This window comes from Microtus pennsylvanicus, chromosome 1 (genome assembly GCF_037038515.1).
Source record: "Microtus pennsylvanicus isolate mMicPen1 chromosome 1, mMicPen1.hap1, whole genome shotgun sequence".
NCBI classification, from domain to species: domain Eukaryota; kingdom Metazoa; phylum Chordata; class Mammalia; order Rodentia; family Cricetidae; genus Microtus; species Microtus pennsylvanicus.
In genome coordinates this window covers 119576025-119600346 of record NC_134579.1, presented here as the reverse complement: position 1 = coordinate 119600346, position 24322 = coordinate 119576025, and the positions used below count along the sequence as shown (strand labels likewise).

The following is a 24322-nucleotide window of genomic DNA, read 5'->3' as shown; positions in this document are numbered from 1 at the left end:
GCCTCGATCAAATGCCAGTATCACCAGCTCCAGCAGCTGTCACTGGCGGGTCATTTTCTATCACGGCATTGGGAATGATTTTTGCTTTCTGTGGCTAGGCATTTAAAAGTGACAAGATGAACAGCCAGTGCCCTGCTTTGCTGCCCAAACCACAAACCTCCAGCTCCCTTCTGCAAAAGTTGTGTCAGTCTATAGCCCCCATCACATGCCCCTGCCGTCTGCAGGGGGTGGAGTGGGTAGAATCCAGAGCCTCCCGGTGCTAGCTTTTCAGTCTGTCCTCAGCAGTGTCAACCAGTTGGTGAGTGAGCAAGCGTTGGGGTGCTCACTGAGCAACTGTTGGAGGACATGGACAGCACCCCTCTGCAGGACGGGTTTATCAGCTCTGGCACCCCCTGGCAAGCCACCGCAGCTCTCACGTTCTCCCACTCACAGGCAGGGCCTAGGTGTACTTTATTCTCAACTTGGGGTTGGTGTCTACAGGTATAGACTTTCCGTTGGTACCAATGAGAAGATACAGCTGAGCTCCCTCATTGCTGCTTTTCAAGTCACCAGAGACCTGATAGTCTCAGAGGCCTAGCCACTCCAAGGCCTGCTGGCCCTGCCTCAGGCCCAACAGTGACAGAGGACTTGCTCACTGGTGAAGTACTGCCCTGGACTACTGGTAAAGATGGTCACAGAAGTCTCTCCCCAGGCATTTGGGCAGTGCTATCTGTGGCTTTTTGGAGCAGGACCTACCAAGCAACTTTAATTTGTAACTATCCACACTGTTTGTCTTTTGTAGGGAAAAATAAATCTTTTTGGGGGTGGGGGGAGAAATGCTTTAAATCTTTACTGTCAGTTGCTGAGTTGACAAAATTGGCCTTACCTCAGGTCTGCAGTGTGATGTTCAAATTGAACGACCCTTCAGGTGTCTTCCAACTTAGGGTCTGCATCCCTGAATTTAAACTTTCTCACTTTTGAATGGGTGCTAGTGGGTTTCTGATCAAAACTGTTTTGTTACAAAGTTTCAAATCGGTCTTTTGCCCAGTGTGGTTACATGCCTATAGCCTCAGGACTCAAGAGGCTGAGGCAGAATTACTAGCCAATTGTAGGCCAGCCTGCTGAGATAAACCCTATCAGAAACAAAACAACTGTCTTTTTCTTTTTCAGAAGGCTTCCCAGCAGGTTCCAAATTCTCTTGTGACAGTCTCAGAGAAAGTGTAAAAATACAGCTAGTCTTCAGACTGTCTTTCTGGGCCAGTGATTGTCCCCGCCTGCAGGGCCGGGCTGCACTTAGACCAGTCCTTCACGGTAGGAGTGGTGCCTGCTCGGTGCCCTGTGCCTGCTGTCTCTAGTGTCACAGGATAAGCTCTCCTTGGAGGCTATTCCTAATAAAGCTGTTCTGGCAGGCTTCTGTACAAGGTAGAAAAGTGTGTGCATTCCCTTGGGACCAAACTTCCCCTGGGCTAGAGAGGAGCTGTGCTCCCTACTCACATGGAGTGCACCTGGTGTGACATGACCCACCTGCTGTTTACCGGGTTAGCTGTGTGAGGTGCATCTGAGGTGGAGGCATTTTCAGCACAGCACCATGGACCCTGAAGTTGAGCATGTGCTGTCTAAAGGAGAGATCTGCTTGTCCATGGAGAGCTTGCTCCCCAAGTCTTCCAGTGGAGTTTGAAGCTGCAGCCAAGTGGTCAGGGCCGGAGGCAATGTCTCAGTCACATGGCTGAACCTGAACTGCCCACTGGAGTCCAACTCTCCCTTTGTGCTTGTTTTAAAAGATTTTTTTTTTAATGGAAAAAAAGGGACAGAGACAGGTTTTTATTCCCTCTCTTTTCTCCCTTCAATGAAAGCCTCATTTTGCAATGTTTCTCTTCAGATAATAGAGGAAAGTTCTCTATACACACACTGTACAATGTTAACACTGCCTCCATAAAGCATCAATTAAGAAAAGTCCAAGAATAAGGTGTTGCGTTTCTTTTAAAATAATTTAAAATATATTAACTTTCCCAAGGCAGATCTTGTGTGAGTGAGGCATCCCGAACAGATAGCTCTGCCGCTGGTGAAGAGCGGTGCTTGGGAGGGGCTGTGTTTAGGGCAGTTGAAGTAGAGGGTGAGTCCCATGAGGTCAAGCAGCAGAGACAAACGCACGCACGTGACAGCATGAGCCAGTGACGACACTGACTCCACACAACTAGACATGGCTTCACAACTGGGCCACGTAAGAACTCCTGGCTTTTAAAGACCACTGAGAAACCATAGTTGTACCTTAATATCTGCTGAGAAAATACAAATAAATATGGTGCTTATAAATGGCCATCTGACCGTCATGCAGTTGAGGAGCACCTCCTCATATGATCTGATGTACTTGTTTGTCATTTCCTACACATGCACACCACTGTTTAAATAAAAGTAAAAGCCAGTACTTGTATTGGTGAGGGGCACAGCCCAGACCACCTGCCAAACACGAGTGTTCCTTTGACCAGAGCATAGGAACCTCAGACCATGCAGCACTGACTGGACACAGGCAGCAGGTGCTATGCTATGCTATGCTATGCTACGTGGCAGGCACTTCCCAGTGAAAGGAGTGTGGACTTGGCCATCACCAGACAGGCTCTGGAGCCTGCACGCTTTTCTATCCAAACAACATCCACAACTGCACTTGGCTTCAAGACAACTAGACTGACGAAGGCCGCTCACAACGGACGAAGACGAGGTAAGGCTGGCACCACGGAAGTGGGGTCCCTCAGACCTACTTGCACATGCCAATGGGGAGAAAGGTCCACAGCGGGTCCAGTGTCGTCTGCTGGCTCCATCCGAGCCAGTCCCTTGCATTGCTTCTCTACAGGAGTCAGGATGGCTCGTGCTACTACAAAGTCCTGTATGTGAGGAACTCTTTCATCTTCTTAGGGATTGGCAGTGCTAGGACTTGGTATGTTGTGAGGAAACTTCGAAGGGCTTTCCTGCATAAATGCTTGAGTGAGGACAGGACGCGGGGAGCCGTCCAGAACTGGACATGGCCATCTCTTGTCCTGAAACAACAGAAACCAATCCTTAGCAGGCCCCCTGAAATAGGGGGCTCCAGAAACTGAAGTGCACTCTTGACTGGGATGGGCTATAAATTGCTAAATAACGACTGTTTGATAGAATTATGAGAGCCCAGGATATGGCCCGTGCCAGTGGTCCCAACTGTTGTATAAGATTAAAGCAGGGGAGCCGGGCGGTGGTGGCGCACGCCTTTAATCCTAGCACTTGGGAGGCAGAGGCAGGCGGATCTCTGTGAGTTCGAGGCCAGCCTGGTCTACAAGAGCTAGTTCCAGGACAGGCTCCAAAGCCACAGAGAAACCCTGTCTGGAAAAACCAAAAAAAAAAAAAAAAAAAAAGATTAAAGCAGGATGCGAGCCCAAGTGTTCAAGGCTGGCCTGGGCAATACAGTGACACTGCCCACAAACAGATGTCTTTGATGACATCATAGCCCCTCTACATACTAACTCAAAAAGAAAAGGGCTGGAGATAGAGCAGAGTACTTGCCTAGCACGAGAAGGCCCTGGGCTCACACATAATAGACATTGCCACTATCAATTACAGACATCATCTGTAAGGTGGCCACATCACCTTATCTGAGGCCTCCTTGTGGAATTGGCCATTCAGGGTAATATGAGCCATATATGCGTCTTTTGCTGCATTTAGGTTAATTATTAACATCTATAAATGACACAGTGGCAGGAGAAAATATTTTATGTAACCGTAGATTTTCTTAGGCAAGACTATTCTAGACACTTTCTTCTCTTAAAGAACGTCACAGTATAGGCAAGAGATACCACTGCCCATCTGTTCAACACAGATACATACCCTGTGGCTATAACTCCACCATGTGGGAAGAATGTGCAGCAAAGACCATTGGTCATGGGAGCAAAGGCAACTGGAGCCTTCAGTTCCAGAGCCCAGATCCTGAGGAGCCTGGATGGGAGAAAGGTTACATGTATGCTGAGTTGGAGGCCAGCGAGGAATGCCTGCCATTACTCACAAGTATCAGCTCTAAGGCAGCCTCCAGCATCCCTCCTTACCTGTCATCTGCCACTGTAGCAAGGTACAGGCCTTCAGGAGAGAAGCACACAGACCGCAGGGAGCTCATGTGGACATCACTGTCATCCATGACAGGTTCGAGCTGGGTGTGGCTACAAAGAAACAGCACCAGGTCTGGACCGTGGTTACCCTCCCCCAGCATCCCCACCTGCAGGTAGTACGCCAAGTGCTCTGGCTGTGCTCCTGTAAAACCATAGCATCTGCAGACGGGAAAACAAGGCCCACTGAAAGCCCCGAGTGTTTTAAGGTGTCAGGGGTTATCAACACTTGTGCTAATTTCCTTATGTGAAGTAGGTCAGCCCCACTTTAATGCCACAGTGAAAACGCAGAGTCCTTTCTAGGCTAGTCTGTGATAATTATAGGATTACTATCATTTGCTTTGGAAACAACAGAAAGTAAGGAAAAAGTAGAGCAAGCTTGCAAGGACAGAAATTTAAACAGGAGGTGACAGTTCTGATGAGAGTCACTCTGAACCTGGTACTACAGTTAACAGGTAGGAAGAGTCACTGGTTTCACATTCTGAACCAAAGCCAGCTGCGTTCTTCCACCCAAGCTGTTCCTCCCTGTCCCAGACTCCAAGGGAGTATGTATAACCCCACAAGGTCCTTACTGAAGTGACCTCAGCCTCTCGCCAGTGTAGGGGTCCCACATAATCACGCTGGTGTCGTAAGAAGCTGTGACGAGCAAGGCAGAGTCAGGAGAGAAGTCACAGGAGACAACACTGCTCTGGTGGCCTTCCAGCTTCCGGATTAGTGTGTAGGACCGCATGCTCCACAGAAAGACCTGCAACAAGACAGAAAGTGCTCGCACAGACACCAGAGCAATCACAACCACAGCAATCCCCATCCTGCCCCTCAACCAGGGAAAGTATAATTTTTTTTCTACAGCCTTCCTAGGACCCACCATGCAGGTTTAAGCACTTACAAGGTGCACTACATTTTAAGAGCATAGGCCAGGCTAGACAGCAGAAGGTTGCCTACTCAACACTCTCATGGCTTTCTGAGCCCTCCTTGTGCCTCTCTATCAAATAGCTTGTTCTGCTTGAAACCAAGCATAGCATCAGATGAGGTGAGGAGTGGGCCCCATAGACCAAGCAGTAGCACCCTTCCCAGACACTTAACATTTACCTGGTTTAAGAACCTTAGCAAGCAGGGCTGTGGTGGCACACACCTTCAATCCCAGCATTTTGGAGGCAGAGGCAGGTAGATTAATTCAAGGCCAGTCTGGTCTACAGAGTGGGTTCTGGGACAGAACTAAGAAGAGAAACCCTGTCTCAAAACACCAGATGACACACACTTGCACCCTCCCCTGGTAATCATGCCCATGACTGCATCTGACCTAGCTCATAACTTTAAACCTTGCTGAGACTTGTCAAAACAGGGGTCCTTTCTTCCCTTTTTTTTTTTTTTTTTTTTGGTTTTTTGAGACAGGGTTTCTCTATAGCTTTGGAACTCACTCTGTAGACCAAGCTGGCCTCGAACTCACAGAGATCCGCCTGCCTATGCCTCCCAAGTGCTAGGATTAAAGGCATGCGCCACCACTGCCTGGCTCCATTTTTCCTTTTTATCTTCGTAATTCTCGAGGCTGGAGATGTAGCTCAGTAGAGAGCTTGCCTAACTCTCCCCAAAACCCTGGGTTCCATCCCCAGCACTGCATAAAATGGGCCTGAAGGTGCAGCTTGGAGGGTCAGTTCAGGGTCATCTTCAGCTACAATGAGTTTGAGGCCAGCCTCAATTACCTAAGATCCTGTCTCAAGAAAAAAAAAAAGAAAATGCCTCACTTGCTCATTCCAAACATTACATGATCAAGTTCCTGAGCTATGCTAACAGTCACCCCTTCTAAACTGTCCCATCCTATCACATCTAAGGTCAGCCAAGTTGCACAAACAGAACAGAAACCCCCTCTCCAGACTGTCCCTGGGCTTTAGCACCTTTAAACAACAGGCCAGGACTGCTGCTATCAGGGTTTGAACTGCAAATCCTAATCAGAAAGCATCAAACTGGAGAGATTCCAACTCACAGGAAATAGGTCGGGATGTGGGCTGTAGATTCTAAAATCCTGGCTGGGCTGTGGTGGCGCACGCCTTTAATCCCAGTACTCAGGAAGTAGAGGCAGGCGGATCTCTGTGAGTTCGAGGCCAACCTAGTCTACAAGAGGTAGTTCTAGGACAGCCACTAAAGCTACACAGAGAAACCCTGTCTCAAAAAACCAAAAATTAAAAAATTTTAAAAGTTAAAAAAAAAACACGCCTGTTAAAATCCTGGACTCCAAAGGAGAAAAAAATAATTTAAAAATACTGTACTTGGCCATTCTGGAAAAGGTAACACTCCCAAAGATGACGTATTCATTTCCAAATCCTTTCCCATTGTCATGTTCAAGTATCAGCTTCCAGAGAGTTGTGTAGGGCTCAGGCACACACATGCTGTGTATGTACACTCACATACAGGCACACACATGCCGTGCACACAGGCAGAGTGCTGTGCACATTCACACACTGGATGCTTACCGACTTCTCACCAGCTGCGGAACATAACATGCTGCAGTCAGGGGAGATAGAGCAGCAGTAAACCCACTGCAGGTGGCCAGACAACACCTGGATCTGCTTACCTGCCGGAGAAGAGCAGAGGGAGAATCAGCCCTCAGAACGTGAGAGACCCAGTGTAACCATCTAGTTCTCAGCCAGAGCCCAAACCCAATTCTAGTGCAGGACAAGACCTGGCATTTTAAGCACTAGGAAAAAGTCAATACCTACAGTCTGTGAATGCAGCAGCCAGAAAGCCAAGGAACTCACGCCCTGTGGCGTCCTCTACAGAGGAGCAGGGCAAAGCTGCACAGCACAGAGGACAGTCTTTTCATGAACCCAGCACTGTGTACTTAAGTATCACACGTGCTGTGCTTTTTCAAGGCGAGTTAATGGGGCGTATACCTAGCCCATCGGACCAGAAGGAATAGAAAGAGATTTTCCCATGTGGGGTATTGCTTAATGAAAACTGCAATATACAGGAGAAAAGATGAGGAATAAGATTCTGTTTTTGTGAAATGACCTCAAAACCCTATGTGTGTGTTCAGGACTACGTGTGTGTTCACAAGTATAGACAGCATGGACAGAGGTTTGTGACATGTGCTACCAATTGTAAGGGAAGTGTAGAAGACAGAAGAGGGAAGGTAGGAACAATGGGGACATAAAGAGCTAAGCAAGAAACACACAAGAATTCAACAAGTTCATGTGCACATGTGGCTATAAATGATAAGCTGTGGAACTCAACCATGGTCTCTTCTATAGCAATTTAGCAGTCATAACTGAATGTAATATGGCAAGTTGGGCTAGTAAGACAATGCCTGGCACCTGGTAACACACCTTGTCCCTTTTCTTGGAAAGCCCTACTTGGGACTGGAGAGATTGTTCAGTGGTTAGAGCACTTGCTGCCCTTGCAGAGGACCCGGGTTTGGTTCCCAGCACCTACATAATAGCTCACAACCATCCTTAACTCCAACTTCAAGGGATCTGACAGGCCCTGACCTCTGTGAGTAGCAGACACACGCACTCTCACTGTGTGCATACATCCATACACATAAACTTAAAAAAAAAAAGTACTCCCCAAAATCCACTTTGTCCCACCCACTCTGAGTCATTGTCACCTGGTCCATTCTCTCCATCAGCAAGGGATTTACTGAGCCTCGCCTCAAACCTTCCCATCAGGTGTGCTCAGCACAGGGAAGGAGGAAACACAATCGCCAATGAAGTCCAGGGCCAGGCTAGGCTAAGCTACATGGTGAGCAAGCTCTACACACATAGCATGAAAAATAAGAGAGCTGGGAATAGAGGTATAAGCCTTTAGTTCTAGTACTTGGAAGGCAGAGAGGTCAACTTGGTCTATGTAGAGAGCTCCAGGACAGTCAGGGCTACATAGAGAGGCCCTGTCTCAGAAAGAAGAGCACACAATGGTTCAGGCTGGTGGGCAGAAGCCCATTTCAGACTGCTTGTTTTCAAGCTCCAGGCACAGACAGAAGCCACCAGGGTTCTAGTAGTGAGCAGGTGGTGTGGATGAGGACACTCCAAACACCTTTGTAACTGTTCAGCTACAAGCTGCTATGGACTGTGGAGACCCCAACATTCATAGGCTACAAACATAATCTCCAAGGTGAAGGCATTTGGAATGGGGTCTTTGGGAAATTAAACTGGTCATGAGGGGGATTTAGTGCTTTATGAAAGCAAGCAAGCCTAGAGAGCTTTCCTGCCCTTTTTGTCTTGTGAAATAGACATCTACAGACTGGAGTGAACTCCCTGTCATCAGCCATGTGCCGCACCCTTAGACTTCAGCCGCCTTCAGAAAGAGAGGCAGATGCTTACTGACAAAGTCTCCAAGCAGCAGTACAGTGGTTCTCAACCCCTTTGGGGTGGTCCAACTCGTAAATCCAGGAAAACACAGATGTTTACATTATGACTCATAACAGTTACAAAGTAGCAATGAAAATAATGTTATGGTTGGGGGTCACAACATAAGAAACCATATTGAAGAGTTGTAGCATTAAGCAGGCTGAGAACCACTGCTATAGTATGTACTATGCAAGCCCAAACTAAGGCAATAATTACCATTCTCATTTCTTTGTTTTGTTTGTTGTTTTTTTGAGACAAGGTTTCTCTGTGTAGCCTTAGGTATCCTGAAACTTGCTCTGTAGACCAGGCTGGCCTCAAACTCACAGAGATCCACCTGCCTCTGCCTCCCAAGTGCTGTAATTAAAGGTACCATTCTCTTTTCTGAGAAGGAGAAATGTTACATAATGGCAGGCAGAACAGCCACCAGAGCTAAGTTCTGACCCTTCTCACTCGGGGTTATTAGCCTCTTCTACGACTGCCTCCTTTGCCATTTCTTTCTACCATGTGGGTTCATACTTGGCAGCAAGTTCATTTAGCATTAAGCCATCTTGCCTGCCCAGATACCCTTTTTTAAAAAGGCATTTCAACCTATGTTCAGTTACAATAAATCCATATGTGTGTTCCTGGGTATGTGGACTAGCTGCATATTAATGTTCTAAAGTGCGTCTGTGCTCTATTACAGGATAGCATATCAGACAATCAGACATTCCCGAGTGCTGCTGCCCCTAAGGATGTGAGATCCAGAACAGGTTTTCGGTATGAGCTAGCCTGTGCATTCCAGGCTGTCAACCAGCATGCCATGTTGTCTTTTTAGAGGACTTTTTTTTTTAACATTTATTTATTTACTATGTATACTGTGTTCTGTCTGGGTACCAGATGAGGACACCAGATCTCATTACAGATGGTTGTAAGACCATGTGGTTGCTGGGAATTGAACTCAGAACCTCTAGAACAGTCAGGGCTCTTAATATCTGAGCTATCTTTCCAGCCCCTAGCGGCCATTTTTTAACTTCTTCAGACATTGCTGGTACTCCCTGGAGGAGAATGCCTCCTCTGGCTGGGAGGCCATGGTCTGGAGTCCAGTTGGGGGGCTTCCTGAAAGAAAAGGTGTCTTTGTGAAGTAGGATCTCAGCTTAGAGTACTTGTCTCTCTGAAGGTGGTCATTTTTTATGGCATTCTATTTGAGATAGCTGTGTACAGGGGACAGTTCCATACAGCTCTGGTGTTGACCCCTGAATGGTGACAGAGGGAAGAAGACTTTATTGCCATCATTTCCCCACAAATGGCTAGAAGGAGAGAACTCACTCCTGCAGTCTGACCTCCATGCTGTGGCATGTGTTATGCTCCCCAAAGACAATAATAAATTAGAATTTTAAGAAAGACTATCTGTATTGAGGATAAAATCTTGTCAGTGCTGCCTAAACAAGACAGTGTAACAACTGTTTTCGGAGCACTGCCCACATTAGGGATCAGGAGTCCTCTAGAGATGGCTTACAGTAGGGCGTATGTGTGAGTTCTGGGCACAGTCTATGGCAGTTTATATAAGAGGCACAAGTACTCTCTGGTGTTGGTGTCCTGGGGGTCTAGAACCTGCCCCTACAGGAGAACATACAGTGAACTTTTGGTGCTAAGGTATCTTTAACTCAGTACTTTGGGAACACCGGGTGACAAAAAGAACATCTTTGAAAGACTTGTTGGGTAAGAAGGAGAAGGAACACAACTCTAAATAAAATGGCATTGGTGAGATGAGGAAAGCAAGTGCCTCAGGCGCCTCTCCTACCATGTTTATTCAGGTCCCAGATTCGAAGAGTCTTATCCCGGGATGCAGAGACCAAAATCAAACTTCCACTGGGTGTGAAACTCAGATCTCTCACGACATCTTGGTGGCCAGAAAGATTCAGAAGCAGGAGCCCTGGAGGGAGCAGAAGCCCTTGGTCAGTGTAAGGCGAAGCAGACTGGGTAGTCACTGCCCACTCTCCTCAGCTTGGTGGTCGATGGAGCCTATGGGCCTGACCGCATGTCATGAGCACACCGCCCTGGCCCTTACTAACCAGAAACACCTACCTGTCTGCACCTCCCAAATCTTGATCTGTCCGTCATTGAGACCCGTGGCCAGGATCAGGCAAGAAACATCTGGCACCTGGGGATGGTGGCGTGCCCAGAGTTTCCTGCTGGGTGGTGAGGGCCACGGGCTGAAGGCCAACCCCCATACAATCTGACCACAGTCCAGTGTCTTCTCCTTCAGGCTGCCTCGTCCTTTTGAATCATTTTTGCTGGTCCGGCTTTTGGCTTCGAATCCTTTAGGAATGCTGGGCAAAGCAGACATTTTCTGAATGAATCTACAATTGTAACCATGTCAACCAACATGCTATCGAGACTCAATTCCTAGAAGCCACTTTTGGCATTCGGTGAATTCTGGTTTACTTCCTTTTGAAATTCATGGGACAGAGGCTTCATTGCTTTGGCCCATCCAACTTGCAGCTCCCTGCAATGGGGCACCCTGCCTTGTGGGATAAGTAAGTAGACCACAGAGGCTCCAGCAAGCACACGCTGCTCAGCAAGTTCTCGTGGGTTTGGGTCCTGGAGAGAAACAAACACTTTTCCCTCTGAGAAAGTATGCAAGGCACTGCGAGGGGTTAAAACCAGGACAGACAGAATTAGAACATGGAGACTCTCCATCTGCCGCTTTCCTGCTCAACAAGGCCCCATCTACAACTCAGAAATCCCCAGGAGTGAACTCTCTTTTGCCATTATAGCCCATGTAGTGCATACCCATGTCTGCCCTCACTGCACTCCTGGCAGCACATCTAGCTGTGACCCATCAGTAGAATAGGTAGCCACAGCACTGCACAGATGGCATTGCCCTGGACCTCTCAGCCCAGCCCAGCCATGACCTTTCACATTCTACTGGGAAACAAGTCCAGGAAAGTGAAGCTCAGGTCTCAGACACAAGGTCCTCTCCACACTGGACCCAATACTATCACAATGGCATAGGTGAAGTAGACGCTCTAGGGTTGGGTCTTAAAACGTGTTTACTATTCCACAGTGTACATGACCAGCAGACAGGAAGACCCACTCTTCTGAGCGATGTTGACAGTTTTTGTACAGTCAATTGGGGAAACCAGATGAGGACCCCAGATCCCAAGGCAAGCTCAGATGTATTTCATGAGGAATTCTATACCTAACAACACATGTGACTGAATTGCTATATTCTCATGTGCCCTGAAAAGATCCATTAAACCACAGTTCTGTCAATCGTGTAGTGCAATATGTTAAAAATTGTATCAAGCTCATTTGGAGAAATGGAGGCTCTCCAGCCTAAATCGGAGGGCAGCAGAATACACCCAGGGCAGCACTGTCTGCTTTTGCTCAACAATTCTTTTGTCATTTGTTTTAAAAAATGTCACAGTATGTTGACAAAACTGTATATATTTACAATGTACAACATGGTGGTGTGCATGTGTAATGTATAGAGACAAGGGTGAGCCTCTCACACACTCCCCCCCCCACCCGGGGGCTCTGCAGCCTTGCCAACATCCAACCACACACCACTCTCGCCCTCGGTAGCCGCACTGTACTCCTGCCCTCTAGCAGGCGATTCTTCTTTAGATTCCACACATGAAGGCCTGCGGCTTATTTTACTTTTTATGATGTCTTCTAGGTTTACCGACATTGTAGAAAATGACAGGATTTGTTTGCTTTTTGAAACACGGTCTTACTATATAGCCCTGGCTGGCCTGGAACTCAGAGATATGCCTGTCTCTGCATCCTAAGAGGTGAGGCTAGTTCATTCCAGTCAAATGACAGGCTTTAAAAATAGAGATTTTGATCCTTAGTCATCAGAGAAATGCAAATCAAAACAATTCTGATTTTCCATCTTACACACCTGTAAGAATGGCCAAGATCAAAAACACTGATGACAACTTATGCTGGAGAGGTTGTGGGGTAAAGGGAACACTCCTGCATTGCTGGTTGGAGTGCAAACTGGTACAGCCTCTTTGGATATCAGCATGGCGGTTTCTCAGAAAATTAGGAAACAAGCTTCCTCAGGACCCAGCAATACCACTTTTGGGTATATATCCAAAGGATGCTCAATCGTACCACAAGGACATGTGCTCAACTATGTTCACAGAAGCATTATTTGTCATAGCCAGAACCTGGAAACAACCTAAATGCCCCTCAACCAAAGACTGGATAAGGAAAATGTGGTATATTTACACAAAGGAGTACTACACAGCAGAAAAAAAAATGCCGTCTTGAAATTTGCAGGCAAATGGATGGAGCTAGAAAACATCATATTGAGTGAAGTAACCCAGACCCAGAAAGGCAAATATCATATGTACTCACTTATAAGTGGTTTTTAAAAAAGATTTATTATGTATTCAGTGTTCTGCCTGCATGTATCCCTGCAGGCCAGAAGAGGGCACTAAATCTCATTACAGATGGTTTGAGCACATGTGGTTGTCGGGAATTGAACTCAGGACCTTTGGAAGAGCAGGCAAAGCTCTTAACCACTGAGCCATCTCTCCAGCCCTCATAAGTGGTTTTTAAACATAAAGCAAAGAAAACCAACCTACAAATCACAATCCCAGAGAACCTAGACAACAATGAGGACTCTAAAAGAGACATACATGGATCTAATCTATAGGGGAAGTAGAAAAAGACAAGATCTCCTGAGTAAATTGGGAGCGTGGGGACCTTGGAAGAGGGCTGAAAGGGAGGGAAGAGGCAGGGAGGGGAGAAGAGAAAAATGTAGCGCTCAATAAAATCAATTAAAACAAAAAAAAAATAGAGGTTTTGTTGGAACCCTGACTCCCTCATTTCTGTGTAGAGCACAATACTGAAGGAGCCAGTCAGGATAGAGCTGACCCACAGAGCCCAACCAGTCATTATCTGGAGAAAGAATGCTGCTGTTCCGGATAAAAACAGCATTGGTAAGATGAAGGAAAAGGCAATGTAGGATTCTGGTGCTGTTAAACAATCAGGCACCTCAACACCGTGTTTTTCAGCTCCCAGATGTGAGAAGCATCTTATCATCCTGGGATGCAGACACCAAAATCAAAGTGCCTGTTACCTCTGATCCAAATGGCCGAATGTCATCTCGTTAGGGTCTCTACTGGTCCTGATCAACGCACACACTCCTGCTCACTGTACTGTCTATACTTTTCACACCTGCCTGAGCCTGACACAGGGACCAGGTTGTCATCTTGGGGTAGAATTAAAAACAGGCCACAAAAGCCATGGTGCACACCTTTAATCTCAGCACTTAGGAGGCAGAGGCAGACAGATCTCTGAATTCAAGGTCAGCCTGGTCTACAGGATAGCCAGGGCTACGTAGAGAAACCCTGACTGAAGAACAAAAACAAGAGAAAGAAAAGAAGCCACAGTGCTAGGTGGGTGGTCCTGCACCTGTGAGCCTAGCATTTAGGAGGTACATGGAGGAGGATCAGTAGTTCGAGATCAGTGTGGACCACACAGGGAGACTTTGTCTCTAAAGAGGAAAATGAACAAGGCACAGGAGGAATGAAACAGCTTCGAACCTCCAGTTTTTCAAAAGCACAACTCTTATTTCTATATCTGAATGAAGGGCACCTCTGTGCCCCTTCACTCAAAGGGATAAGAAACTATGTGTTATTTGATTTCATTTAATATGTTGGGCTTTTCTGGAAAGGGAAAGTCATGTATGGCTCAACAATAGGGTTATACTGATCATGCCCTTGAGAACTTCGCAGTTTCTCCTTGGGGACCCTAAAGTATCCCACATAAACTAGAAGAGTCACAACATCAGAAGCAGTACAGTCTCACTGACATACACACACAGGCTCTTTCTTCACTGAGCAAGGCATGGAGGAGTGGCATGGGAACACAGTGAGACTTCAGAGGAATAAATCTCACTGGGTCACAAGAGGGGAGTAGAGCTGGAATTCAAGTCCACACCACAGGTATCCTAGCCCAGTGCTCAAAAAGTGCTCTGAGCGACCCCCAGAAGAGAGACTCTGGAAGGGGAGGGGCAGCAGAACGCACACTGAGAAGAGGGGCTAACTGAGTGGACTCTAGCAGAACCTGGCTTCCTGAATGAAAGTTTCTGAGATCTGGGCAGGTGGGATGGCTCAGCAGGGCAGGCACTGACAGTCCTAGCTCGATGCCTGGGGCCCACATGGCGGAAGGAGAGAACTGATGCCTACAAACTGTCCCTTGGCTTCCACACGTGTGCAGACGCACACATGCACACACCTAACTGTTTAAACAATTTCTAAGATCTTTATTCTTGAGAGTGGTGCCTATGATTAATAGTTGACCAGGTAGTCACTCAATGGATTTTTTTTTTTTAGACAGGATCTCTCTATTTTATAGCTCTGGCTATCCTGGAAGTCACTATGTAGACCACTTGCCTCTGCCTATCCAGTGCTAGGACTAAAGGAGTATTTCACTGGCTGAAGAGATGGCTCAGTGGTTAAGAGTACTGGCTGCTCTTCCAAAGGTCCCAAGTTCAATTCCCATCATCCACATGGTGGCTCACAACCATCCGTAATGAGATCTGGTGCCCTTGTCTGGCCTTGTCAGGCACAACACTGCATACATAATAAACAAATCTAAAAAAGAAAAGAGTGTTTCACTATGCCCAGCTAACAGGATTTAAGGGAAAAAAATGAGTAACAGCTTATGCTTTTGGGATCTCTGGGAGTTCAAGGCCTGCCTGGTTTGTATAGCAAGTTCCAGGACAGCCAGGGCTACACAGAGAGCCTGTTCTGGGCTGGGCATGTAGCTCAATTACAGAACACTTTTTTCACACAGGCAAGGTCCTACCTTATATCACTAGCTCTGCCAAAAAATGAATAAATAAGTAGACAAAGGTCAAAACCCCTAATAAGAATACAAATACTACCAGTAACAATTATTTTAACTTATAAAACATAAGAAACAATGGTGATCCAGAAATGAAACAAATAATCAATGTTACTCAGACTGGGCACATAGCTCTGTGTAAGGACACTTGCACCAAAGGCCTGGTCCAAGGTCCAGCAAGGACCAAACGACTCACAGTCCAAGCACACTTTAACCACAGTAAACACAGCACACAAATGGCTGTGTGTTCACTTCTAACTAAGTTACATGTGTCATGTCACACCACTGTTCTACACACGCCACTGCACACCATGACTGCATATGTACTGCACCACCGTCTGTGTGGTTTTGCTGTCTGTATTGTTTCCAGAAGGGATGGAACCCAGAGCCTCACATTCAGAAAGAAGCCCCACTGCTGAGCTTCACCCTACTTTTGAGTCTTGCTAAGCTGCTTGGGCTGCTTTCCTGCCTCGGCTTCACAAGCACTTGTGATGACAGTCTACTGCCCTGCTGCTCTGCCTGCTGTTTTAAAAAGAAGCCATCTGCTTGTACTGCACCAGATTATCATTCCTCAAAATCTGTGATTTCCCACAAATAAGTACTCTCTCACTTAGCACACTAGTAAATCCTTTTCTTGCTTTGGTAAATGACAAGGAAAAGAACTGACATTGGAACACCTCTTCCGGTTTTCTTTTTTTTTTTTAAATATTTATTTAATTTATTTATTATGTATACAATATTCTGTCTGTGTGTATGCCTGCAGGCCAGAAGAGGGCACCAGACCTCTTTACAGATGGTTGTGAGCCACCATGTGGTTGCTGGGAATTGAACTCAGGACCTTTGGAAGAACAGGCAATGCTCTTAACCACTGAGCCATCTCTCCAGCCCCCTCTTCGGGTTTTCGTACTCATCAAGGGAGGGGTATTTACCTACAACAATGTATATACCTGCGAAAGAGTGCCCTGGAGGAAAACAAACACAAAAGCAAAACAACAAAGACTTTCAGACAGCAGTTTACCCTAGACTCAGAGCTAGATACAAAGAGTCTCTCTTGCAGTTTCCTTAGAAATAGAACACTTTCTTCAGAGCAGTGAATGACCTTGATGTTCCCCTACCTAGACATTAAGCAGGAACTGGAAATCACTGAGGGCCACCAGTCCCCCTCCTGAAGCCACCCACATAGGAGGCAGCCTACCACCAGTCACTTCAGAGGCCTCCACTCTGGACATTCCAAGGATTCTTGAGAATTGGGTAAATCACACCTTCCTCCCCAGCAGTGCAGGCGGCATAGGACAAGGACTCTTGGTGGCATTACCATTATTGAGGCAGCATATTTCCCACAAAGGTATACAAGCTGAAATCTAGCCCATTACTTATGAGACACCGAAAGCCCCCAAAACAAACTGATAGCCTTAGTCAGTGTCCTCCACCTCTAGCTCAGTGCCCAGTGAAGATCTGCAAGACGTACATACATACATACAAACATACATACACACATGCTGGGTGAATAAAGAAATGCGGAGACGCAGTGACCCCAGGACAGATGGGAATTATTACATCAACTAAGAGCTCAGGACATTTAGACTCCGAAACCCCTCTATCCCAAGAGAAACCTCTGCCTAGGAAACTATAAACTAGGTGCTGGCACATGCCTTTAATCCTAGTACTCCGGAGGCAGAGGCAGGCGGATCTCTGTGAGCTCAAGGAAGGCCAGTCTGGTCTAACAAAGGGAGTTCGAGGACAGACTCCAAAGACACACACAGAAACCACGTCCCAAAACAACATCAAAAAACAAACAAACAAAAAAACCAAACAACAAAGAAAAACAGAAAAAAGAAAGAAAAAAAGAACACAAAGGAACAAACAAACAAAAAGGAAACAAAGACCCAGTTAGAAAATGGCCAAAGATCTGAGAAGGCATTCCTGAGAAGGAAGGACTCAGAGATTCATTAGCAAAGAAAAAACGCTCAACAGCAGCAGCCAGGAAGGAAATGCAAACCAGACCCCACCTCACACCAGGAGTGCCGGCTGGAACAAAACAAGGACAAGTGTTAAGTGTACCAAGGATGTAGAGAATTTCAAACCCGAAGACTCTGCTGGGGAAATGGAAACCACTACCACCTCTTTGGAAAACAGCCGGCCACTCTCTCAGTCCGACCCTGGACGTACACAGCCATACAATGTGTCCAGAAACATTTAGAGCAAAACTGTTCACAAAAGTCCGAGAGTGAAGACAAAACCTAACATCCACCATGAGCAGTGGCACACAGCATGAACCATAAAGCACTATGCGGGAACTGTGTTCACACGCATGCACAAAGATCCCAGGAAGAAGCATTCATGACAGGTGGAATCCACAGTGGTCGCCCGACCAGAGCCCAAGAGGAAGGGCAGAGGTGTCTTCCCGAGGAAATGACAATGCTCTAGAGTTGACTGTGGTGACAGGCACACATCTCAGTGCAAACGCTAAAGCCGCTGCACTGTGCACTCTCCTTATTTTTTAGTTTTTCTTTTGAGACCGTCTCCCCAACTCGTGCAAGATATCCTTGGACTGGGAGCCCTGGCCTCCCTCTCCCGAGCACTGTGATTACAAGAATACATCACAGAGCACAGCAGTGCTGTGTACTTCAAATGTACAAACTGGATGGGTGTCCCCTCTACCGCAATAAAACTGCCAAAAAAGTGAGTATAAGGCCAACACACTCTAGAGACCTGGCTTCTGTACTAACAGAATGGGGGCTTTGGGCTCCGTGATCAAGTCCTCAGCTGTTTAGCCTTTCTTTGCTCACCTGTTTTTGGAAAAGACCCCAAAGAGCAGGAACCAACTTGGGAAAGCACCCCATGACTCGCCAGGGACCTCCCTCATTCCCCAGGGTACAAAGAGGACTTACAACTGCTCTTCTAAAGGCCAGGGGACCAGCTTGACCACGCAGTGTCCTTGAGACCAGGCAAACCAGGAACCATCTGGGGAGAAGGCCACACTCCAGGTCTCACAGCTTGACTTCCAGTCAAACTGATGGGGACGTCCAGGCTTGAGTTCAGCCAGCAGCAGCGGTTCCTCTGGGGAAGGAGACGTCATACTTCAGCCTCACTACCAGACTAGGGAAGCTGCTGTCTGCCCAAGACTAGGTGGGAGAGAGTAGTCGTTCAAATGACCTAGGGCAGTAACAGTAGCCACAGGCTGCATTCCACTGTTGTTACTCAGTGGCAACCCTCCCCATTGCATGACTCACGGTAACCAACCCGGTGTGGTGGACCTGGTGAATGAGGCCTCATTTTCCTGTGAATGCCTAAGCAGGAAGAAAGTGAGAAGCAACTGTGCCTGACTCCAGCCAATGAATGCCTTTAAGATCCCCGTCAAAAGGAACCAGGAGCCTTAGGCCCAGCTTAACCTGCTCCAAGTTACTACTGATTCATTCTTGTGCCCCCAGGGACCCTCCAAACACCCTATGAAAACACAGCCGATATATTCCAAGGTCTGCCACGGAGGTCTGCCACCACACTCCTGCACTAAGCCCTCTATCAAGCTACTTCCTATGTTGTTCCTTGCCCTGCAGAGAACAAGCCCTTTCCATTCACAGCCTGTTCATTTTCTGCTTCAAAGACTCACACCAAGGTCTACTGTCAGGCAGCACCCCTAGCCAAACCTATTTCAATCCCTTGTATACCAGCACCTGAGCATTTCCCACAGTGAAATGACTGCACCCCCTCTCCAGGGGCTGCTGCACCTCCTCAAAGTGGGCAGTGTTTGTTCAACCCAACCCCACCTCCTGTTGTTCTCTTCAGAGTGAACCAGTGAAGAAACTCCACAGCTGACTTCTAAATCAGAGGCCGGAAGAGGTTTCAACACCATGACTACCTTTGTGCTCATTCCACTTCAAAAGTTCTGGGATTTGAAGCTTTTGTAGGTGTTATTAGATAAACAGTAACTTAATTTTTTTTTTTCCGAGACAGGGTTTCTCTGTGGCTTTGGAGCCTGTCCTGGAACTAGCTCTTGTAGACCAGGCTGGTCTCAAACTCACAGAGATCTGCCTGCCTCTGCCTCCCAAGTGCTGGGATTAAAGGCGTGCGCCACCATCGCCTGGCTCAGTAACTTAATTTTTATAAGTTACTTATGTGTATAAATGTTTTAGCTGTGTGGGTGTGGGTGTCATATGTATGCAACGCCCACAAAGGTCAGAAAAGGAAGTTGGATGCCCTGGAATTGTAGTTACAAATAGTTGTAAGCCACAATGCGGGTGCTGGGAATCAAACCTGGATCCTCTCTCTAAAAGAGCAGCCAGTGTTTTGTTTGTGAAAAGCTTCTGCGCCCCATAAGCCTCTCTGCCAACGCAGCAATCCAAATCAGACCAAATCAAACCCAATTCGAAAAAGCTCAGGTTTAATGGGTAAAAGGCTCCCTGATGATTTTCCGGCCCCTCAGAGAGGAGACAGGGAAAGAGACCAAAAAAAAAAAAAAAAAAAAAAAAAACACAAAAACCTCGTGTCTGTTTTGTTTGGGGGGGGGTGGTTTAAATGCCCTATGGGAGTGGTCTTGAGCATCTCTGGGGGAGGAGTTGTGTTTGGGGAGAGAGACAGGGAAGGGGGGTTAGGGTGGAGCTTCCACAGGAACATTCCAGACTCTTTGAATATATGGATACCAGGGACTGGGGTGGGGCTTCTGCCAGAACAGTTTGGGTTTTGTTTTTTGAGACAAGGTTTGTCTTTGTAGTCCTTGGCTGTCCTAGAACTCACTCTGTACCAATCTGTCCAAAAACTCAGAGATCCGCCTGGGTCTCCTGAGCGTCAGGACTGAAGGTGTGTGCTACCACTGCCCAACTGAGCCAGCGCTCATAACCACTGTGCTACCTGTCCAGACTCCATAGAAACTAATTTAAACAAGCTGTATTTCATATATTTAAAAACCTGCTTTTACATGTTTTTTTTTTTTTATATTTGGGCCTCAAAGCAGCTGGCATACACCTTACAAGAGAAACTTTGCTAGAAAGAGGGGCTGTCTCTTTCCTCAGTGACACATAGTGCTAACGCAGTCCGTCCATGGTTAGCATGGCGGTATCAGTGAAACAGAGGCAATAATGATTCACATAAAAAACAAGCATTTTCTGCTATATGTACAATAGGAAATACATAAATGTATCTCTTTAAGAATCTTTGTATATGTGTGGTGCTCACACAGGAATGCCATAGGGCGTGTGCAGGAGGTCAGACAACAATTCTCAGAAGCCAGTTCTCTCTCCTTCCATCATGGGCTTGAGGGCTTAAAATTTTTGTGGCAAGTACTTTTAAAATCCCACTGAGCCATCTCGCTGGACCCAAAGATGCACCTTGTTTTATAAAATATGGATGTTGCTGAAAATTCAGTCTTCTGATAGAATTTTAATGCATTGTATCTTAGCTTTCTGAAGAAAAAACTCATTGCTGAGGTTCTATGTGAGATGTAGGTTTTAATACATTGGGTCTAAACTGCTCTATATACAAACTCAGATTATTCCTCCTAGAAAGCTGTATGGGTTTGTGTCCGGAATCCTCTGGCGTATGCAGCATGTCCGCATGAGCATTATCTTCAGGAAATGAATGGTGATGAGCCGGGGAGCCCGCCGCCATTCTATACTATTCACGCTTGCCTCACCCTCCCTGACACACAGCTTCTACTCTTCTATATGCTGGTGCACCACACAACATAGAAGGGCCCAGCCTTGACTTCTCTCTGCCCAGACCAAATTCACTGTTAAGTTCAATCAAGTCTGTCTCCAAAAGCCTCATCAAATCCTCCTTCCCATCTCATGGCTACTACTGGACTCTGCAGGACTGCCTGTTGTCTGGCTTATAGGCAGTCTTCTAACTGTTCTCTGGCTCCTACTCGTCCATTCTCCTTGCTTCTTAGCTTCTGGTTTCAGTTACCCTTATAATCAACCAAACCAAATATACTGCCCTCAAGTCCCAGGTCCCGCCTGGCCCTCTGCCTCTCTGGTAAGTCCCAACCTCAGGACTCTACACCAGCCTTTCCCTCCACAGGAGTGCCACTCCATGGCTGCACCTCACCTACACTTTGACCCCCAACCTCACTATGTCCTCATCACTAGGAGGTCTGCTCCAGCAGCAACCTCGTATGCTTGTTCCTGAAGCCACAGTCAGGCTACCAGGAGACACTCGGTGACAGACAGACAAGTCAGACCACTTTAAATATAGAGGAAATGAGACCCCTTAGAATATCAAGACGATTGTGCCATTATTCACTTGAAATTCTTCCTAAACCCTAGCCCTGCCCAGAATTCATACTCTATTTCTGGGATTTGGGGGTTTCATCTCTTGCTATTTCAGGTTAGGAATCTAGAACCTAAAAGAAGAAACCGGTAACTGTGTCTTCAAGTCTGGGCCCAGCCTAAACTTGGCTACTAGAAAACAAAACCATAATTAGCGTAGAACTTCAAAACAAACGAAAGACTGGAAAGATCCAGCTCCATCTGAGATTATACCTGCATGACCCTCTTGACCCTCTTTGGTTGGACGTGTGGGGGGGGGCAGGGGGGGTTATCCGACTGATATGCAATACATACTTACTGGATATCATGTGACAGATAAACTGATACTCAGAGACACGGGTAGTGGGGGAGGGGTCTGTCGAGCTAATGAGCATATGCACACCTTCATATTCTTAGCATTTCTTTCAAAGACCTGTCAGCAATTTCCAAAACCCTAGCAGTGTTATTAACTGTAGTCACCATCCTAGGGAACCAAAGTTCAGTAACCTTTAACCAGCGTTACCTTACCCCACCCCCTTCCAGGCTTTCCAACCAAACAAGGGGATGTACAGACAGTCAGGCAGAATGGAAAGACACCTCTCATCAGCTTCTTGGCACGGCATAAGGAGCCTTGCTTTAACTGAGGTGGAGCCAGGAACCCAGCTGGCAGCAAGCTTTGTGCTCCTTCCTGCCTTGGGAACTTTGCATGACTAGGCTGCTCCCTCATAATAAGCAGGGCTGTGTCCACATCACCTTCTTGGTGACATTCCTGACTCACCAAGGTGACTAAATCACCTTTCTTTAGTTTTCTGTACACTAGGGTTTTCTGGGTAGTATTTGTGACCGATCTCTCCTCAATCCTCCTTGCCTATCTGTCAATAGTCCCTAGTCACAAGCAGTTACTGACCAATGAAGTGTAGGAGGGTTGTTAAGAATAGAGCTGGAGAGATGGCTCAGCAGTTAAGGGCACTTGTTACTCTAGCAGAGGACCTGGGTTCGACTTCCAGCACCCACATGGTGGCTTACAATTGTCTGTAACTCCTATTCCAGGGGATCTGATTTCCTCTTCTGGCCTCTTCAGGCACCAGGCATATGCATGGTACACAGACATACATGCAGGCAAAACACTCATATACATAAAAGATGAATAAATCTAAGAATTAGTTTTTTATTGTTGTCGTTGTGTTTTTTGGTTTGTCAAGACAGGGTTGCTCAGTAGCTTTAGAGCCTGTCCTGGAACTAGCTCTCGTAGACCAGATGGCCTCAAACTCACAGAGATCCGCCTGCCTCTGCCTCCCAAGTGCTGGGATTAAAAGCGTACGCCACCACTTTCCAGCTAAGAATAGTTTTTAAAAAGAGTAAAATACACACCAGATTGTAAAAACTTAGTGGGAGTGATGGCTACTACATTTAAATTACATATTGCTATTCTATTTCTATGGGCCAAAAATGAACTAGAAGGTGCCCGGCACATAGGAGACAGTCCACAAATATTTGTTGAGTTAATAAGAGTAATTCTAACCACTATTCCACTGTTTTCTATTGTAATCCCTTTACAATAGCCTTATTCAGTCTGAAAAGAGGGTAAAACTCAGGCCTAGTGTCTGGCCATTTTAGCAGTAGCTTGGCAGCTCTCACCAGCTCTGCCCACACCCCTACACACAGCTGTCAATCACTCAGGGAAAAACTGCTCTCGAACAGATTCCTGTTAAGAAGAGGGAGTCTGGTCACAGATTGCTTTGAGATTTAACTAGAAGGCATCAATGGAAAAGAGAGCGGAAGCTATAAAAAGATTCAAGAAGAAAACAGTAGAGGCCATTTAAACAGAATTCTGTGAGGAAGATAACTCAAAGGCTTTATCTATCTAGATAGAAACCAGGAGAAGAGCTGCAGGCGACACCTATCCCCGAAAGCCTGGCTACTGCAAACAAAGAAATGTCATTTCCTAAAAGCAAAGGGGACACCACCCCAGGGAATACCCGCCTATCAAACATCCCACCCAGCACTGCAAGCCCTGGGGCGCATCCGAGTCCTGCAGACCTAGGTGAAGCTTGAACTTCACTGGAGCAAGTCTGAGCCCTAGGCCTTGACTCCTAGGACTGCCCTACCGAAGCTGCCTTTAAACCCGGGTATTTGGGGACCCTGGGGTCTGGTAATAGACCCTCTCTCCCCAAAATGCATGCCACTTTAGGGAGAAGCCCCGGGGACTGTAGGTCTAGCGTTCCTGAGCCACTCTGCGCTCTCCAGGCGGTCAGGAAGTTCATCCCAAGCTCTCTCTTTTCCAGCTTTCATGGTGACAGCTGTGGACCAAGGCAGAGCCAGGACTGAACCTCACACACCAGGGTGTCGGGTCCTACGTGTCACCGCGGGGCAGCGTCCGGGGCCCAACCCCGTTCCCAGGCACCCACCCAGCGGCCGCTGCTACCTCCCGAGCCGTGGCGGACAGAGAGGCCACGGCCGCAGGCGACCCGGGCCCAGCACCCTCGGCATGAGCTCGAGAACCCGGCCAGTCTGTCAGCCGCCCTCTCCGGTCCCTGCGGCCGAGCGGGGGACGGCGGGCGCCGCTGACAGCGAAAGTGAAACAAAGCTGAGCTCCCGCCTCGGTCCCCGCCCTGCCGCCGCTCCCGCCGCCGCGGTACTCACCTCCGGCCTCCATGAGGACGCGCGGGCCGCGCCAGGCGGCGGCGGGAGCCTCAGCCCCCAGGGCCACGGGCCTTCATTCCGCGCCGCCCGCCCCCTCCCCGCCGCCGCCGCTGCTGCTGCCCGCAGAGGCCATCAGCTGCTTCCCGTC

At 47.4% G+C, this 24322-nt stretch overlaps 2 protein-coding genes across 4 annotated transcripts in view; one reads left to right on the top strand and one right to left on the bottom strand.

Annotated features, from left to right (window-relative positions):
- Rfc5 (replication factor C subunit 5) overlaps positions 1 to 1765 on the top strand; it is a 12022-nt gene extending 10257 nt beyond the window's left edge. For both annotated transcript variants that reach the window (XM_075981891.1, XM_075981897.1), the window contains exon 11: positions 481 to 1765. In XM_075981891.1, the coding sequence (XP_075838006.1) occupies positions 481 to 577 (97 nt within the window). In that variant the 3' untranslated portion in view covers positions 578 to 1765. The remainder of the gene's footprint in view (positions 1 to 480) is intronic.
- Positions 1753 to 24322, bottom strand: Wsb2 (WD repeat and SOCS box containing 2). 2 transcript variants are annotated; one of them, XM_075981884.1, is made up of 9 exons: positions 24175 to 24322; positions 18181 to 18349; positions 10508 to 10752; positions 10224 to 10355; positions 6572 to 6672; positions 4676 to 4848; positions 4047 to 4157; positions 3832 to 3939; positions 1753 to 3011 (listed from the first exon to the last, which is right to left on the bottom strand). In XM_075981884.1, exons 1-9 carry the CDS (start codon positions 24185 to 24187, stop codon positions 2849 to 2851), a joined length of 1215 nt encoding a protein of 404 aa, XP_075837999.1. In that variant the 5' UTR covers positions 24188 to 24322; the 3' UTR covers positions 1753 to 2848. The 2 variants fall into 2 exon arrangements, with proteins under 2 accessions (XP_075837999.1, XP_075837994.1); XM_075981879.1 differs by lacking the exon at positions 24175 to 24322 and having other exon boundaries at positions 18181 to 18368.

What these genes read in the sequence shown, in the direction of transcription:
- Wsb2 (XM_075981879.1), bottom strand. Translation starts at nt 18,368, where the DNA reads ATGACGTCTCCTTCCCCAGAGGAACCGCTGCTGCTGGCTGAACTCAAG. An exon ending in GAGAGGCTGAGGTCACTTCA is followed by an intron (nt 4,158 to 4,675) that starts GTAAGGACCTTG and finishes GTTTCTTTGTAG; the next exon opens with CCACACCCAGCTCGAACCTG. An exon ending in GCTACAGTGGCAGATGACAG is followed by an intron (nt 3,940 to 4,046) that starts GTAAGGAGGGAT and finishes TCTCCCATCCAG; the next exon opens with GCTCCTCAGGATCTGGGCTC.